Source organism: Saccopteryx leptura, chromosome 6 (genome assembly GCF_036850995.1).
Source record: "Saccopteryx leptura isolate mSacLep1 chromosome 6, mSacLep1_pri_phased_curated, whole genome shotgun sequence".
Taxonomy (NCBI): domain Eukaryota; kingdom Metazoa; phylum Chordata; class Mammalia; order Chiroptera; family Emballonuridae; genus Saccopteryx; species Saccopteryx leptura.
Window position 1 is genome coordinate 75,504,181 of NC_089508.1, and position 17,097 is coordinate 75,521,277.

Here is a 17,097-nt window from a genome sequence, read left to right on the forward strand (position 1 = left end):
TAACCACTTAGAAGTTTTTCATTAGCTTAAAGAGCATAAAACAAGGGTGAATTTAAAATTTTTCTATTATATCCTCTTAAGTTGAAAGGGAACTAATATGCTGTATAGCAGTGCTGTTCAACTGCCTATCTGCCAGAAATTTTGTGCTGGTTCACGGAAGAGATAACCACCCTAACGTTGTACGAAGATTGTTATTTTTCTCCTTTATTTGTTTTCTAAAGCTCCAGATTTATTTTCAGGATAGAATCAGGATCTGATTGCTTCTGTAAGTATACTTTAGATCTGTAGCTTAGGAATTATTTTGTGCTATTTGTCCTCTTGGACAGGTAAAAAGGAAATCATAATTTTTAGCTACCCATATAAATTCTTTTCAGGGACCCAGTGGGAATTTGCCCATCTCTGCTTTTTTGAAAGTTATAGTATGCTTGGTTAGAGGAAACTTACAAATGCTTTTAAACATTTAATATTCCAAAATTTCTTGCTGCCCTGGCCGGTTGGCTCAGTGGTAGAGCATCGGCCTGGCGTGCAGAAGTCCCGGGTTCGATTCCTGGCCAGGGCACAGAGAAGAGGCGACCATCTGCTTCTCCACCCCTCCTCCTCTCCTTCCTCTCTGTCTCTCTCTTCCCCTCCCTCAGCCAAGGCTCCATTGGAGCAAAGATGGCCCGGGCACTGGGGATGGCTCCTTGGCCTCTGCCCCAGGCGCTAGAGTGGCTCTGGTCGCAATAGAGCGACACCCCGGAGGGGCAGAGCATCGCCCCCTGGTGGGCGTGCCGGGTGGATCCCGGTCGGGCGCATGCGGGAGTCTGTCTGACTGTCTCTCCCCGTTTCCAGCTTCAGAAAAATACAAAAAAAAAAAAAAAAAAAAAAAAAAAATTCTTGCTGATGCTAACTTAATTTAATACCATCTCTTTTAGATTATTGCAGTATACCTTAACTTATATGGTTATTTATTCCTGTCAGAAATTAGTCATAGAGCCTTGGCAGGATAGCTTAGTTGGTTAGAGCATAGTACTGAAGCACAGAGGTTGCTTGTTCAGTCCCCGGTCTGGGCACATATGGGGTGTTTCCCTCTCTTTCCCGCTTCCTCTCCCTGTGTCACTTGCTAAAATCAGTTTTAAAAATTAGTCATAGATTGAGTGATGGGTATGCAACATAATCAAATGTCAAAATAACCTGGAGATGTTTTCTCTGAACATATATACCCTGATTTATCAATGTCACCCCATTAAAATTAATAATAATAATAATTAATTAATTAAATAAATGGGAAAAAAGAATACCAAGTTAAAAAAAATAAAATAAAATAGTCATAGAGTAAATGAGAGCTGAGCAAGTCATCTAGTCTAGTATTTTTAAAAATATTTATCATTAATATCTAATGCAATACTTAATATTTAAGTATTTTAACTATTATAGTAGCAATGCTTTTTCAAACAACTTTCCCACATAGAGTTTGAAAACCACTGAGCTGAGATTCTCAATTTTGTAGGTGAGGAAACTAAAGCTCAAGGTCATACAGGTAGTTTGTCTTAGACTCAGAAGCAGAACTATTGGCTTCTGACTCCTTGTCCAATGCTATTTTCATTACAACATACGTTCCCAAACTCGCCTTGTTTCACAAAGTTCTTATGGAAAAAGGACTTAAATTTGGAGAATAGCGAAACATTACTGTACACGATGTTATCTGTCTTTTTATTTAGGTTGTTCAGAACGAAGAAAATAAGAGCTATTTGAAGAAAGTAGATCCCCAGCTACTGAAGATGGCATTAACTCCTTATCCCAAGCTAAAAACTGCTCTCTTCCCACAGTACATTGCCCCTAGTGTCCTGCCACCTGACATCACACTCTATCACCTTATTCAGGTACAGTATTTATTTACGTGGCTGGCATTTAGGAGTATCAGTCAAGGTTCAGCCGGGAAAACAGAAACCACTCTGGGTTTTTCAAGTGGAGAACACTTAGCATAGAGAATTGCTTAAATAGAGTGATAGCAGAATGGAGAAACCAGATGTGCCATGGTGACACAACCCCAAAACTGACCAAGAACAAAGCCATTAACACCTCTAAGGTTGCAAGAACACTGTTAAGAAAGTGGTGTTATTAGAACCCGGAGCTGGAGCCATCTCTGGGCGCTAACCTCAAATCCAGGTTGCCTAATAGGAGCTGAGAACATAGAGGGTGGGGCTGGAACCTTGGAGGAGATGCCCCAGAGAACAAAGAAGAGGAAAAACATCTTGGTTTCTCCCCTCTTCTCACCTTTTAATCTCTCATGTGGTCTCTCATGGCTAAACCTACCTGCGAGCCAAAGGGCAAGTGGGCTAGGGCAGTACAGTTGAATGCAGTACAGGGAGAGCAGGGGAAATGTGGAAATGGATCTGAAAGCAGGTAGTTGACTTGTGTCTGCTACTGTCACAAAAGCCATTCCAGCCTGACCAGGCGGTGGCTCAGTGGATAGAGCGTCGGACTGGGATGTGGAGGACCCAGGTTCGAGACCCCGAGGTCGCCAGCTTGAGCGTGGGCTCATCTGGTTTGAGCAAAGCTCACCAGCTTGGACCCAAGGTCGCTGGTTTGAGCAAGGGGTTACTCGGTCTGCTGTAGCCCCACTGTCAAGGCACATATGAGAAAGCAATCAATGAATAACTAAGGTGTCGCAACGAAAAACTGATGATTGATGCTTCTCATCTCTCTCCATTCCTGTCTGCCTGTCCCTATCTATCCCTCTCTCTGACTTTTTCTCTGTCTCTGTAAAAAATTTAAAAAAAAAAAGGCATTTCATTCCACCACTGATGAATTCTGTCTCTTCTTAATGAATAGCTCTGTTTATTTAAATCAGTGCTCCTTAATCTCTTTCAGGACAAAAGACCTGAATGTGAAAGAGCTATGAGTCCCTCTACCCAGACAAATTGCACAGATGCTTATAATTTTGCTTATATTTCAAAGCAATCTGTGGAGATTCCCTGAAACCTATTCAGGGATCCTTAGTTAAAAACACCTTCTTTTGTTCATTTCTCATTTGAGAGGGCATTCACTTTTTTTCCTCTGGGTTCCTGTAATGTTTTTAACTTAAAGTAGATGCTATTTAAATTTCCTGTAAAGGCCCAAACTCTCTCTTATTCTGATGGGAAAAATTCTTAGGGTATAGGTCGTTGCTACTCAAAAATGTGGCCCCCAGGCAGTGCCAGTCCATTACTTGCTTGTTGCTGAGATGAGATTAGAATCTTGCACCAGAAAGTGGATTATGTAAAAATCACAATTTCACTATGGATTCAATCAGCCTAAAACAAAAGTGGTTTCAGGTTGTTCTTTATTTTGTTTTCAACTTGGCTCATGCAATTTTCTAGTCCTGTTATTTCAGGAAAAATATTCCTTAATAGTCCACAAGTTCTCCCTTGATTTAAAATCAAAGCTGCTCTTTCCTTAGCCATCCAAACCTTGACTTATTGGTTCTGTTTTCTCCTGTCTCTTTCCCACCATGTGTTTATAGTCTTTGCTAAACCTTTGGCCTAGACAAATTTCAAACATCCACTGCTCCCTGCTCTCAAAACTGCTGACACACTTGACCTTAATCTGCTGTTTTCTTTGTTATTGATGATTTGCTTATCACATTCCTTTAACCATTGATCTGATTGTCTTACTCTTTTCCTTTCCTGACCTGCCTTAGCTCACCTTATCATGCTTACCATATTTCCTCATGTATAAGATGCACATTTTTTCAAAAAATTTGGGGTCTAAAAACTGGGTGCAGCCCCGGCCACTTGGCTCAGTGACAGAGCATCAGCCAAGCATGTGGATCTCCTGGGTTCGATTCACAGTCAGGGCACACAGGAGAAGCGCCCATCTGCTCTCTATCTCTCTCTTCCTCTCCCACAGCCAGGGCTTCATTGAAGCAAAGTTGGCCCAGGCACTGAGGACATCTCCATGGCCTCTGCCTCAGGCTCTAGAATGACTCTGGTTGCAACGGAGCAATGCCTCAGATGGGCAGAGCATCGCCCCCTGGTGGGCATGCCAGGTGGATCCTGGTCAGGCTCATGCAGCAAGCAGTCTGTCTCTGCCTCCCAGCATCTCACTTCAGAAAAATACAAACAAAACCCCCCCAAAAAACCTGGGTACGTCTTATACAGTGGTGGTAGTTTTTTTTAACTTGCATTTTCTGCTTTTTCGTGCTTGTTTTTGCACTCATTGTTGAAGACAGTGACTCATCATCAGACACAGATGAGAACAAGCTAATGGATGAGAGTTTTGACAGTAATGAGGGCATGTATGAATTTTATGATAAATAAAACTTGAGTTCAATAACTTTATGTAGTACATTTTTTTTTTCAAATTTTGAGACCCCCAAATTAAGGTGCATCTTATACATGGGGAAATACGGTACATGACAAGAGTTTCTAGTCTCCTAGTTCTCTTGCCTTTTGATTCCAAAAACAATTCAGAGTCCATTTTACATTATAATTAATGTTGCTTCTGCCAAAAGAGTGTGCATTTTGCAGACATAATTTGAAGTGAAGAGAGTCTTTAAAAGGCACATAACTGGTTCTATTTTTATTAAAATTGAAGTGTCACATATATTCTTTTTTATTTTTAGTTGAGTTCAAAGAATTATATGTCCAGAAAGATAAGATTTTTAATTGCCCTGGAGAATGGAAGCAGACTATCTATGAAGTCCTTTAATATAGTTTTGTTTGCTTATGTTAGAATCAGTTATTTTTTTTTCCCTCTTAAGAGGCCTAGGTGGGAGAGGGCCACTACCCCTAGAAGGGAAGAGAGGGTCCCTGTTAAGCTGCCCGTAAGGCTGTCATGGAAGTTAATGAAGAAGATAGTTAGCAAATGTTCAGTCAGTCTCAAGATTAGTTTCCTAATTTTCCCAATTGGTTCAGTATCTGATTCATTTAGTTCTAAATACATTTCACCCTCTGGAAAAAGGTTGTACGGACGTTATTAATTTCAGGAAAATCTCGTCCTATTAGGTGAATTGGGGCAGATTTGATTAGGAAAATATGTGTTGTCCAATAACATTCCCTAGTTTTATTTTGGAATCTGCAGAGTCTGCACAAATTTTTAGGGATATTTTGTAGTGGATTGAAGTATGCTGATTATGGGTAGAGCTCCAAGGGGCTGTTAGAATTAATTAACTTTTAACTCTAATTTGACTTTTCTCCTTTTACAGTCATTATTGCCCTTTGATCCCAGCAGATTGTTTGGCTGGCAGTCTGCCAACACACTAGCTATAGGAGGTAAGTCATTATGAGTACAGGTACTCTTGCTTTGGAAGGATTTCAGCAGTGTTGATCCATAGGAGGAGTTGATTTCTGTAGAGCCAATCCAGTTCTTTCCACTGCTTACTATTTTAAAAATAAAGGTGTATTCCAGTGAATTGAAAACTTGTGAGTTAGCAGTCATTGGATTAGGTCACTAGTGCTGTACTTGCTGGGAACTGTAATGTGTACTTATCGGCTTAAATTTCTTTTTTTCCAAAAACCCCTTTGTTAGCAGTATTGTTTTATAAAGGTAAAGAGCACAAGTGTTGGCATTAGATAAATCCTGGCTCTACCATGTAATAGCTGTAGGACCTTGGGCAAGTGATTTAACCTCTCTTCAATTCCCTCTAAAACAGTTTAATAACAGTGCCCACCTCACATGCTACATAGAAAATGAAAGGAGACAAAGCACTTAACAAACTCTCACAGTTCTTGGCCACATGGTCAGCACCAGGTACACACACATTGCCTCTAGACCATAAGAATTTCTCTGGGTGGTTTTTTGTTTGTGTGTGTGTGTGTGTGTGTGTGTGTGTGTGTGTGTGTACGCGCGCGCGCACGCCTTTTTTTTTTTTTAGTATAGCTAACATACAAATTCCATTCTTAAACTGTCTTTTTTTTTCTTTGCATTTAGAGTTAGCCTTTAATATCATGTTACCTGTGGTGCTTCTACCCAAATTACTCTAAAGCTGGCTTCAAATTAGTACTTAGTACATAATATACAACCCATAAATATTTATTGACACACATTAAAGTGAATTTTCTAATGTGTCAGTTTTGTAAGTTCACATTTCAGTACATTGAACTTACCTGGTATCCACAGCCCGTTGCAGGCCTCTAATACATGTTCAATAAATATTTGTTGAGTGCAGAATGAAGTAGTGCTTGTTGCATTTTCAAATGAAAACACATGTTCTAATCTCAATGAAGTTAACCAGAGAGTAGACAGAATCACCTGTCCTGTTCTCATGCCTCCAACTCCAACTCCTAGGCACACACTAGGGAAATAGAGGAAATTGAAGACATGTTCTTTGCCTGGTTTTAGACATTTAAAACACATCTGAGAAAATAAAGCACAAAGGAAATGAAAAAATTATGAAAACAGTAATACAGATTTATAAAATTGGAGAGTTGTATTTAATGAGAATGCTTACTAACTAAGGTTTACTTATTTGGCACCTGAAAGTACCATATACTTGACATGTACTCAGAAAATATTTGACGAATGAATGGTTTTATCTGGAATTATAAGTTACCAAAGTTACCCTGATCTTGCAAAGCATACGGATAAAGCATGTGACAATATTTAATCTCAAAGGGGGGTATAGTTTAAGTAATAGTTTTGTAAGATGACAAGACACCATTAAGGTCCTTGTCTTTTTTTGTAGGAGTCAAGTCACAATATAAAAATTTTTTGGAATTCTGTGGGAGGATAAAACTTTATTTCAGAAATAAGCTTTAACCCTTGATAATGAGTACACATGCACTGTTTTCCAGAATGTTATCTCTCTTTCTTCTTAATATATAGTAAGTGACTAGAAGACGTATTAGGACTTGACAGGAGTGGTTATTTCATAGTAACTTCTTACATCTAAATTGTTCTGACTTTAAATTTTCTTAGAGAAAATTAAAAAAAAAAAAAAATTTTTTTTTTTTTTTTGGCTAATTTCATGAGCACAGAAGAACTTTAAACTGGGTGACTCTGCCTGACCAGGCGGTGGCGCAGTGGATAGAGCATCGGACTGGGATGCTGGGATGCAGAGGACCCGGGTTCGAGACCCCGAGGTCACCAGCTTGAGTGTGGGCTCATCTGGTTTGAGGAAAAGCCCACCAGCTTGAACCCAAGGTCGCTGGCTCCAGCAAGGGGTTACTCGGTCTGCTGAAGGCCCGCGGTCAAGGCACATATGAGAAAGCAATCAATGAACAACTAAGGTGTTGCAATGCACAACGAAAAATTAATGATTGATGCTTCTCATCTCTCTCCGTTCCTGTCTGTCTGTCCCTGTCTATCCCTCTCTCTGACTCACTCTCTGTCTCTGTAAAAAAATAAATAAATAAACTGGGTGACTCTGCTGGTCTTGGAAAGATGATATCAATATGTAGATGATAAGGTGCTCTGTGCATACAACATCGGAAAATACAACTAGTGATAACAAAAGGAGAGTATAGGAGGGTATGGAGAAACCAGAGCCTTCTCAAGGTGTTTATTGGAGAATGGTACAGTGAGTTGGCCTTGGTGAATAGAGGACACATATATATGTTAAGTAGGGATTTTACTATATAATGAGCTGTGTGAATGAATGAAAAATATTTTGCAAATCTGTGGCAAAATTTTTGTAGCTAAAGAGTTATTGCCATTGTGAAGTTAAATATGAAATTAAAGCATCTAAAATTACAAGTAAGTTCAATGGACAAAAAGCACAATTTATGTTTTTACGCAGTTTCTCAGGTATACATTTTCGCATAGAATGAGGGCTATCTTTCCACATTAAAATAAAACTTACATTTTGGTGGTTCAAAGTGACACACAGTGGCACAAAATGATCATAGCAGCCAACTTTAATTTACTATTTCAGGCTTGAGTTTTCCTTTTGCAGATCTGCAATTAATCATGGTGAGGTGCAAAGCATTAATGTTGCTTCACTTTCCTCCCAGATACATCAAGTCATCTCCCACATTTCTCTAGCCCTGACCTGGTTAATAAATATGCTATAGTGGAACATCTGAATTTTGCTTATTATTTATATCATGGACAGCCATCATTTGCATTTGGTACTTTCCTGGCCCAGGAATTAACTAAGAGCAAGACACCCAAGCAGCTGTGAGTACTTAAAACAAAATTTTTACTGTTTATAAAAGGCCTATTTGTGTATTTTATATGTACATTAAAAAAAATGTACTGGGAACATGTATACCAGTGGTAACAGTGATTAGAATTGGTGATATTTTTTTTTCATTTGTGCTTTTCTATGTATCCCCGGTTTTTGAGATTTAGTGTGTGTTACTTTTGTTAATAGGAAAAATGATTTAAAGTATATACTTTTTTTTTTAAGTGAGAGGAGGGAAGATAGTTCTACCCAGCATCCCATCTAGGGCCCATGCTAGAGTACCAAGCTATTTTTAGCACCTGAGTCTGGTGCGCTACCAAGGAGCTATCCTCACTGTGGGAGACCATGCTTGAACCAGTGGAGCCACTGACTGCACAAGGGGAAGAGGAAGAGAAGGGGGAGAGGGATGGGGAGAGAAGCAGATTGTTGCTTCTCCTGTGTGCCCTGACCAGGAATCAAACCCAGACATCCATATGCTGGACCAATGCTCTATCCACTGAGCCACTGGCCAGGTTCACTTTTTAAAAATTTTTATTGAATTTATTGAGGTGATATTGGTTAATAAAATTATATCGGTTTCAGGTACACAAAAAAGTTTATTTTATATTTTAAAAAATGACCCAGGAGCTTGCCAAATGTTAGCCATTTTGTTTAAGAGAGAATTCTATAAGGAGATGTAAATTCTATATGTAAGATCTTTGTTAGGTTTACTTTATTGGTTTGTTTTATAACTAACAAAGTAATGATTTTCATGGTAAAATATTCAAGTAGTTCAGAAGGATGAAAAATGAGATATAAAAGTCCCTAAGTTTTCTGTCCTCAGTCTACATAATAAATAAACCCGGTTAATTTTTTGTGTCTTTCTTTGAAATTCTTTTATGCATATAAAAGTACATATGAGCCCTGGCCGGTTGGCTCAGTGGTAGAGCATTGGCCTGGCGTGCAGGAGTCCCGGGTTTGATTCCCGGCCAGGGCACACAGGAGAAGCGCCCATCTGCTTCTCCGCCCCTCCCCCTCTCCTTCCTCTCTGTCTCTCTCTTCCCCTTCCGCAGCCAAGGCTCTATTGGAGCAAAGTTTTCCCGGGCGCAGAGGATGGCTCTGTGGCCTCTGCCTCAGGAGCTAGAATGGCTTTGGTTGTGACAGAGCGACACCCCAGATGGGCAGAGCATCGCCCCCTGGTGGGCATGCCAGGTGGATCCCGGTCAGGCACATGCGGAAGTCTGCCTCCCCTTTTCCGGCTTCAGAAAAATACAAAAAAAAAAAAAAAGTACATATGAGTCCTTTAAGATTTATGTGCTTTATAATATCAGACTTAAAGTAGCATTAATTTTTGTGGTAGTTTGTGTACATATAATTGACAAAATCACAAATTGGCAGTCTTTTGTAAATTCTATTTCCTGTTCCCTGGATGAAATTGGAAGTAGATTAATTTGGACTATGAGTTAGGTGTTTTAAAGATATAGAGATACAGGGGGCTATGGAACCAAAAGACAGATAAAAGCTACTAAGAACCTAAATGAATGGTTGCCAGGGGCGCAAAAAGGGAAGGGGGAGGAAGCCAAAAATCACTTGTCTGATACTCCGTGTGTCATTGTTGTGATTCCATCTGCTTTTCCTGATGAGAAATACTTTTCATGTGCTGACATGATTTTGCTTCCTTTCTTTTCCAGGATCCAGCAAGCAGGCAATGAAGCCTATGTTTTAGGTCTCTCTTCCTTCCACACACCTTCAATAGGAGCTGCCTGTGTTTGTTTCTTAGAATTGCTTGGCCTCGACAGCCTCAAGCTCAGAGTGGATATGAAAGTTGCCAATATAATTTTGAGCTACAGAGCTAGAAATGCAGATGCTCCGTACAGCTTTCTCAGAGAGTTGCTGGGTACAGCACCCTTTCTTTCTGTGGTATGGTTTGTAGAGGGCATGGGATGGATAGGTCAAAGGCATTGAATTGTGAGGGGTTGGGGAAGAAACAGTTTTGTTTTTGTTTTATCCTTTTCCTTCAGTGTTTGTTCTTTAACTTGCTTAATCTTGGGTCCTTTTGTTGGATACTGAAATGACCCTGGACTACTCTCTTCAAACAGAAATGCCCATTCCTAACCTTTTCTTTTGACTACATTTGTTGTTTATATTTCTTAATAGTTGAAAAGCTGTCTAAACTGGCTGTGGGTGAAAAAGCAACTATAGAAGAATTGCTTGTTCTCTTAGAAGAAGGTATATGGAACAGCATTCAGCAACAGGAAATAAAGAGGTCTGTGAGTTGTCATCCCAGCCTCTTTCTAGCAAGCTTTATTGTCCCAACGTGTGTTTGTCTCGTCTTTCTTTCAACACCTCAGATGTTTTCACCAGTTCCCCTAGACCTTATCTTCTTACCCAGCATATAGCAGGTACTGGGTTTTAATCACATACTACCATTAGTAAAAGAAGGGTGAAGATAATGCTTCCCTCTTAAGAGATGGAGTTTCCAAGATATGGAGAGAAGCTTTGTCTCCTACATTGCCTGACTGGTCAGGTTGCATGTTAAAGTCATTTTGGAAAATGTGGGATGGATATCAGAAAATTGGACTCCAATAGCCATATTTTTTTCTTGCTAATATGTCAGTTGATAATGGAAGTTGAGATGACCATCTATCCACAAAAGTCCCTCTCCTTATACAGGGTGGAGCAAAAGTAGGTTTACAGTTGTGAGTATACAAAACACTGAGTTTATTTTTGTATTATTTATTAATGTATTATTTTCCAGGCGAACAACTGTAAACCTACTTTTGCTCCACCCTGTACATTCATGTTGTCTTTCCTCTGTGCTATCCCACTGGGACAGACCCCGCCACCCCAGACCCTGGGAGTACACCAGTCTTCGGTAACTCCTGTCACGGACTGTTCTCAACAGCTTCCTGCTTTCAGTAGGAATAGGTATCCTCCCCTTAGTGAGGAAGTCCACGCACCTGTCAGGGCTCTGATTCTCTACAGTGAATCATGAAAGATAATTAAGCACTCAGAAGATTTCTTGAGTGACTATTTTCTCTCTTCTAAAGATTGTACATAGGGTTCGATTCCCGGCCAGGGCACACAGGAGAAGCGCCCATTTGCTTCTCCACCCCTCCGCCGCGCTTTCCTCTCTGTCTCTCTCTTCCCCTCCCGCAGCCAAGGCTCCATTGGAGCAAAGATGGCCCGGGCGCTGGAGATGACTCTGTGGCCTCTGCCCCAGGCGCTGGAGTGGCTCTGGTCGCAACATGGTGACGCCCAGGATGGGCAGAGCATCACCCCCTGGTGGGCAGAGCTTCGCCCCTGGTGGGCGTGCCGGGTGGATCCCGGTCGGGCGCATGCGGGAGTCTGTCTGACTGTCTCTCCCTGTTTCCAGCTTCAGAAAAAATGAAAAAAAAAAAAAAATTAAAAAATAAATAAATAAAGATTGTACATAGCTAGTTGGTTGATGAAATTGTACATAGATACTTGGGTGATGAAAGGAATAAATCGTACCACCATGCTAAGAAAAGCTATTGTGTTTTATGGGTAAGAGTCCTTCTTTGTTTTTTTCAAAGCATTCTAATAAATATTTGGTATTTGTTCAAAAGCTTTTTAGAAAATATACTATAGTTAAATTTATGTAATTTTTACTAATTTTTTAGTTAAAACTAAAGCAATACTTTAACAAGTTTTTTCTTTCCCACTCCCACCCCTAATTACAGGTTATCCAGCGAATTTAGCAGCCAGTGGGCATTAGTGGTACAGTTCTGCAGGCTTCACAATTTGAAATTGAGCACATCTTACCTTAGAGAATGTGCCAAAGCAAATGATTGGTTACAGTTCATTATTCACAGCCAGCTCCATAATTACCACCCTGAGGAGGTAAGCCACTGATTGTTGCCAGTTTTTCAAGAAGAGGATATTGGAACACTTCTTAAAATAAAAGATGTTCTTTCTGTTGGGAACACATAGGCTTTTGTTTGATAGGGTACTACTATTTTACTAAAATTGGGTTGGCTTCAGACAAAGGACTAGTCATTAGTACTAAAGAGATGAAGGAAGCGTCTTGTGACTCCAGATTGCAAATAGAAATTCACTCAAAAGTAACAAACACCTTTGTAAAATTATACTTCTGACACAGTTCAGGCTGAGAAAGAACAATTTTGCCTGTGCTTTTATTTCTAACATTTTCAGCTCCCGCTGAAATTAAAACTCGGTTATCTGGCTCATGCACTATTGGTGCGATTACAAATTGGTGCAGCCACTGTGGAAACCAGTATGGAGGTCATTCAAAAATTTAAAAATAGAACTACCTTATAAACCAGCAATTTCACTTCTGGATATTTATCTGAAGAAATACCAAACACTAATTCAAAAAGATATATGTACCCCTATGTCCATTGCAGCATTATTTACAAACGCCAAGATTTGGAAGCAACCTAAGTGTCCACCAATAGACAATTGAATAAAGAAGGTGTGGCACATAGATACAATGGAATATTACTTAGCCATAAAAAGAATAAAATCTTACCATTTTAGAGAATACAAATGGACCAAGAAAGTATTATGCTAAATGAAATAATTCAGACAGAGAAAGACAAATACCATGTGATTTCGCTTATATGTGAATCTAAAGGACAAAAAGAAAGAGACTCTTTGTTACAAAGAATAAACTAAGGATGGCCAGATGGGAGGGGGTTGGGGGGGATGTGTTAAAATGGCAAAAGGATTAAGAAGTACAAATTGGCCTGACCAGGCTGTGGCACAGTGGATAGAATGTCGGACTGGGATGCAGAGGACCCAGGTTCGAAAACCCAAGGTTGCCGGCTTGAGCATGGGCTCACCAGCTTGGGTGCGGGCTCGCTGGCTTGAGCCCAAAGGTCACTGGCTTGGAGCCCAAGGTTGCTGGCTTGAGTGAAGCGTCACTCACTCTGCTATAGCCCCCCAGTTAAGGCACATATGAGAAAGCAATCAATGAACAAGTAAGGTGCTGCAACGAAGAATTGATGCTTCTCATCTCCATTTCTGTCTGTCCGTCTCTTTGTCTCTGTTACAAAAAAAAGAAAAAAAAGAAATACAATTTGGCAGTTACAAAATAGTCAGGGGATGCAAACTGCAGCATGGGAATATAGTAATAATGTTGTAATAACTATGCATGGTGCCAGGAGGGTACTGGACTTATTGGCAGGATCACTGTAAATTATATAAATGTGTAACCACTATGCTGTACACCTGAAATTAATATGAAATAATATTGAATGTCAACTATAATTGAAAAATTAAAAAAAATAAATAAACTTGGTTGTCTGTTTGAATCATCTAATATATTTTCCAGGTGAAATCTCTTCTCCAGTATTTCAGCCCTGTCCTTCAAGACCACTTAAGGCTAGCTTTTGAGAACTTGCCCTCAGTGTCCATCTCCAGAACGGACAGTGATCAACTCTGCAACAGGTCCTCCCCAGCGCTCCAGAGAAACAATGAGACAACTGACTTCCTTGAAATTCTGCTCCAGTGCTCAGAGGAGCCAAACTCCTGGTATTGGCTCCTGGCTGAAGCAGTGAAACAACAGGCCCCTATTCTTAGTGTCCTAGCCTCCTGTCTCCAGGTGAGGCTCACAAGAAGCCTAAATTAAGGACTCAGAGAGCCATAGCAAAAGTAGGAGGGACAGGGCAGGCTGATAATCAGAGAGGGTGTGGGGGGTGATGATATTGAGGCTCCAGCATATGTGTCCAAGGCCACTGCAACTTGCCATGCTTCTCCAGCTTAGGATCCAGGTCCTCCAGTGTACCTTCTTGTGCCTTGACATATAGTAGCTTAAGTGGTCAGAGCCCTAGTCCAGGTTGGCACTCATAAAGAAAGATACTTTGGTGGACTGACCACCTCTGAGCAGCGAAGGATACTCTAGACCAGTGGTCCCCAACCCCCGGGCCGTGGACCGGTACGGGTCTGTGGGCCATTTGGTACTGGTCCGCAGAGAAAGAATAAATAACTTACATTATTTTCGTTTTATTTATATTTAAGTCTAAACGATGTTTTATTTTAAAAAAATGACCAGATTCCCTCTGTTACATCCGTCTAAAACTCTTGGTACTTGTCTCGGTCACGTGATACATTTATCTGTCCCACCCTAAAGGCTGGTCCATGAAAATATTTTCTGACATTAAACTGGTCCGTAGCCCAAAAAAGGTTGGGGACCACTGCTCTAGACCAGTGTTTTTCAACCACTGATTCACGGACCAGTCTGCCAGAAATTTTGCGCCAGTCCATGAAAGAGTTAACCAACCTGGTGCGGTATGAAGGTTATAAACCCAGTGATCTTAGTTGAATTCACTAGTGCTCTAGGTGGTTTCTGCTTTAGCAGTCCCTGTAATAATTCTCCTGTTTTCATCGGTCCCTGAGTGTAAAAAGTTGGAAAACCACTGCTCGCTCTAGATAGTCCCTTTCAGCAGTACTGTGGAGGGCAGTTGTGTTTTCTTATACTTAGTATTTCCCTGACTCTCACACAAATCTCTCAGCCTCTCCGGGTCTTTGACCTGCCGTACTCCAGGATTATTTATAAAAGTCCCTTGGTTGTTCATTAGAGTTTGTTTCACAGTTGAAGGCTTTTCAAGCTGTTTTAACCAATTTAGTGAGGTGACTTGTTCCAAACAGAAAATAGCCATCCATATTTGTAGTATTGCTGGAAACTTCCTCTATCAGGTAAGCCAAGCCAGTTGTTATTTTATTTTGAAAAGTTCTTATTCAATGGTAGGATGCCAGCGCTATTTCTTGCCTCTGTGTTTGGATTATCACTTCTGTGGAGGACAGTATTGCAGCTGAAGCAATAGGATATATTCAGGGCTCAACGGAGGGTCACACCTGGGACCTTAAGGACCTCTCGGTCATCTGGAGAACATTATTAACAAAGGAGAAGAGCAAAACTCTCATCAGAGGTTTCCAGCTTTTCTTCAAGGTAATGATAGTCACTTCATTTCTTTCCTGAATTTAAAAGGATTACTTTAGAATATCCCACACAGACTTTCTACCTATTCCTGGATTTATTTTTTAACCAACAACAAATGATAATAGAACTACCATTTATTTAGCAAACTGCTTTCTATACATTACTTGAATCAATTTTCACAATAATCCTATACAAAGATAATATTGTACGAGGGTATTATGAGGTGGTCTTATCCTCATTTTACAGAATAATAAATGAAGACCAACAGAACTTGAGTAACATGCCCAGGGTCTCAAAGTACTTTCGTAAGTGGTGTACTTAAAATTCACATCCATGCTGAGGTCGCAGGTTCGAAACCCTGGGCTTGCCTGGTCAAGGCACATATGGGAGTTGATGCTTCCTGCTCCTCCCCCCTTCTCTCTCTCCTCTCTCTCCCTCTCTATCTCTCTCTCTCTCTCCTCTCTCTCCTCTCTCTCTCCTTTCTAAAAATGAATAAAAAAAAAAAAAATTCACATCCATACTTTCTAATCCCCGACTCCTGTCCTCTGACTGGAAAGCTCCCACCGAAGTGACGGAACTGCGTGGACTTAGGCCACAGGCAGTAATAGGCCAGCAGGTCAGTAGAGCCGATTATCTAGGAGTGTATGTAGAGGTTTCCTAGCACCATCTACTGCAACGTGTCCTGCTCTATATAATTATAGAATAGACAGAAAATAGACTATTAAGTAGATGTACCTGGACGAAGTATTGTTTCCCAAAAGGATACTTTTCCCGAAAGGAAAAAGAAATATAAATTTAACTTCTTTTCTTTTTTAGCATACATGATTTAATTCTTCTATGAAGCTATTATTAACAGTATTTGTTTTTTACTTTAACCTTTTCTTATATTAGCATTATTCATGAGAAAATAGTATTAAGTTTGGGATTTTGTAATTTCATTCAAACTCTACTTCCAAGGATTCACCGTTACTGTTGATGATGGAGATGTATGAACTGTGTATGTTCTTCAAGAATTACAAGGAAGCTGAAGCTAAACTACTGGAGTTCCAGAAGAGCCTCGAAACGGTAAGTCAGAATTATATGCTCTGTCTCACCACTCTGAAAATCATTTGAGTGACTTGTTGTCTGCTAGTAGTTAGGATGTAACAGTAGGTGAGTAGCTGTTAGGTGGCATGATTCAAACTAAATCACTTGTACTGTTCCAGAGTGAGGAGGCAGAGCGGGAGTGGCAGTGGCCTTGCCTGTACCACCTCAGTTGTCAGGAATGACGGAGATTCATCTAATGTGCTAGCTCTGATCAGTATCCTAATGCTGCAACCAAGATTAATAACCCTATGAAATAACCAGAAGTTATAAAAAAGGAAAAGAAATATGCCTCAGTTCTACTTGGGGTTTTGGCACTTTTGCCTTCTCTACCACAAAAAGGCTCTATGATAAATAAGACAAAACTATTTACTGAGTCTACCCAGCAAATATATCACAGTGGAACCTCAATCTAGGCTTTTGCTCTCTATCACATTGGTCTTATGAAGATTATTATTTATTACTTGAAAATATAGATTGTTATTCAAATATGCCTGCTGTTCCTAAATCACAGAAAACAGGGACATTAATTCGTTTGGTCTAGTCCTGGCTGGATGGCTCAGTTGGTTAGAGCATTGTCCTGGCATGCCAAGGTTGTGGGTTTGATCCCCAGTCAGGGCACATACAGGAATAGATTGATGTTCCTGTCTCTCTCTTCTTTCTCCCTTCCTCTCTCACTAAAATCAATAATTTTTTTTTAAATGTGTTTGGTCTAGCCTGACCAGGTGGTGGCACAGAGTGTCGGCCTGGGAGGCAGAGGACCCACGTTTGAACCCCAAGGTCGCCGGCTTGAGTGTGGGCTCACCAGCTTGAGCGTGGGGTTGCTGGCTTGAGCATAGGATCATGGACGTGACCCCATGGTCACTGGCTTGAAGTCCAAGGTCGCTAGCTTGAGCCCAAGGTCACTGGCTTGAGCAAGGGGTCACTGACTCGGCTGGAACCCCCTGGTCAAGGCACATATGAGAAAGCAATCAAAGAACAACTAAGGTGCTACAGTGAAGAATTGAGGCTCTTCATCTCTCTC

At 40.5% G+C, this 17,097-nt stretch overlaps 1 protein-coding gene across 2 annotated transcripts in view; it reads left to right on the forward strand.

Moving 5' to 3' along the window:
- Positions 1-17,097, forward strand: part of SPG11 (SPG11 vesicle trafficking associated, spatacsin) — a 106,810-nt gene that overhangs the window by 50,817 nt on the left and 38,896 nt on the right. For both annotated transcript variants that reach the window (XM_066341478.1, XM_066341480.1), the window contains exons 19-27: positions 1,701-1,862; positions 5,168-5,234; positions 7,914-8,079; positions 9,757-9,962; positions 10,223-10,331; positions 11,770-11,929; positions 13,383-13,652; positions 14,799-14,999; positions 15,948-16,055. In XM_066341478.1, the coding sequence (XP_066197575.1) occupies positions 1,701-1,862; positions 5,168-5,234; positions 7,914-8,079; positions 9,757-9,962; positions 10,223-10,331; positions 11,770-11,929; positions 13,383-13,652; positions 14,799-14,999; positions 15,948-16,055 (1,449 nt within the window). The remainder of the gene's footprint in view (positions 1-1,700; positions 1,863-5,167; positions 5,235-7,913; positions 8,080-9,756; positions 9,963-10,222; positions 10,332-11,769; positions 11,930-13,382; positions 13,653-14,798; positions 15,000-15,947; positions 16,056-17,097) is intronic.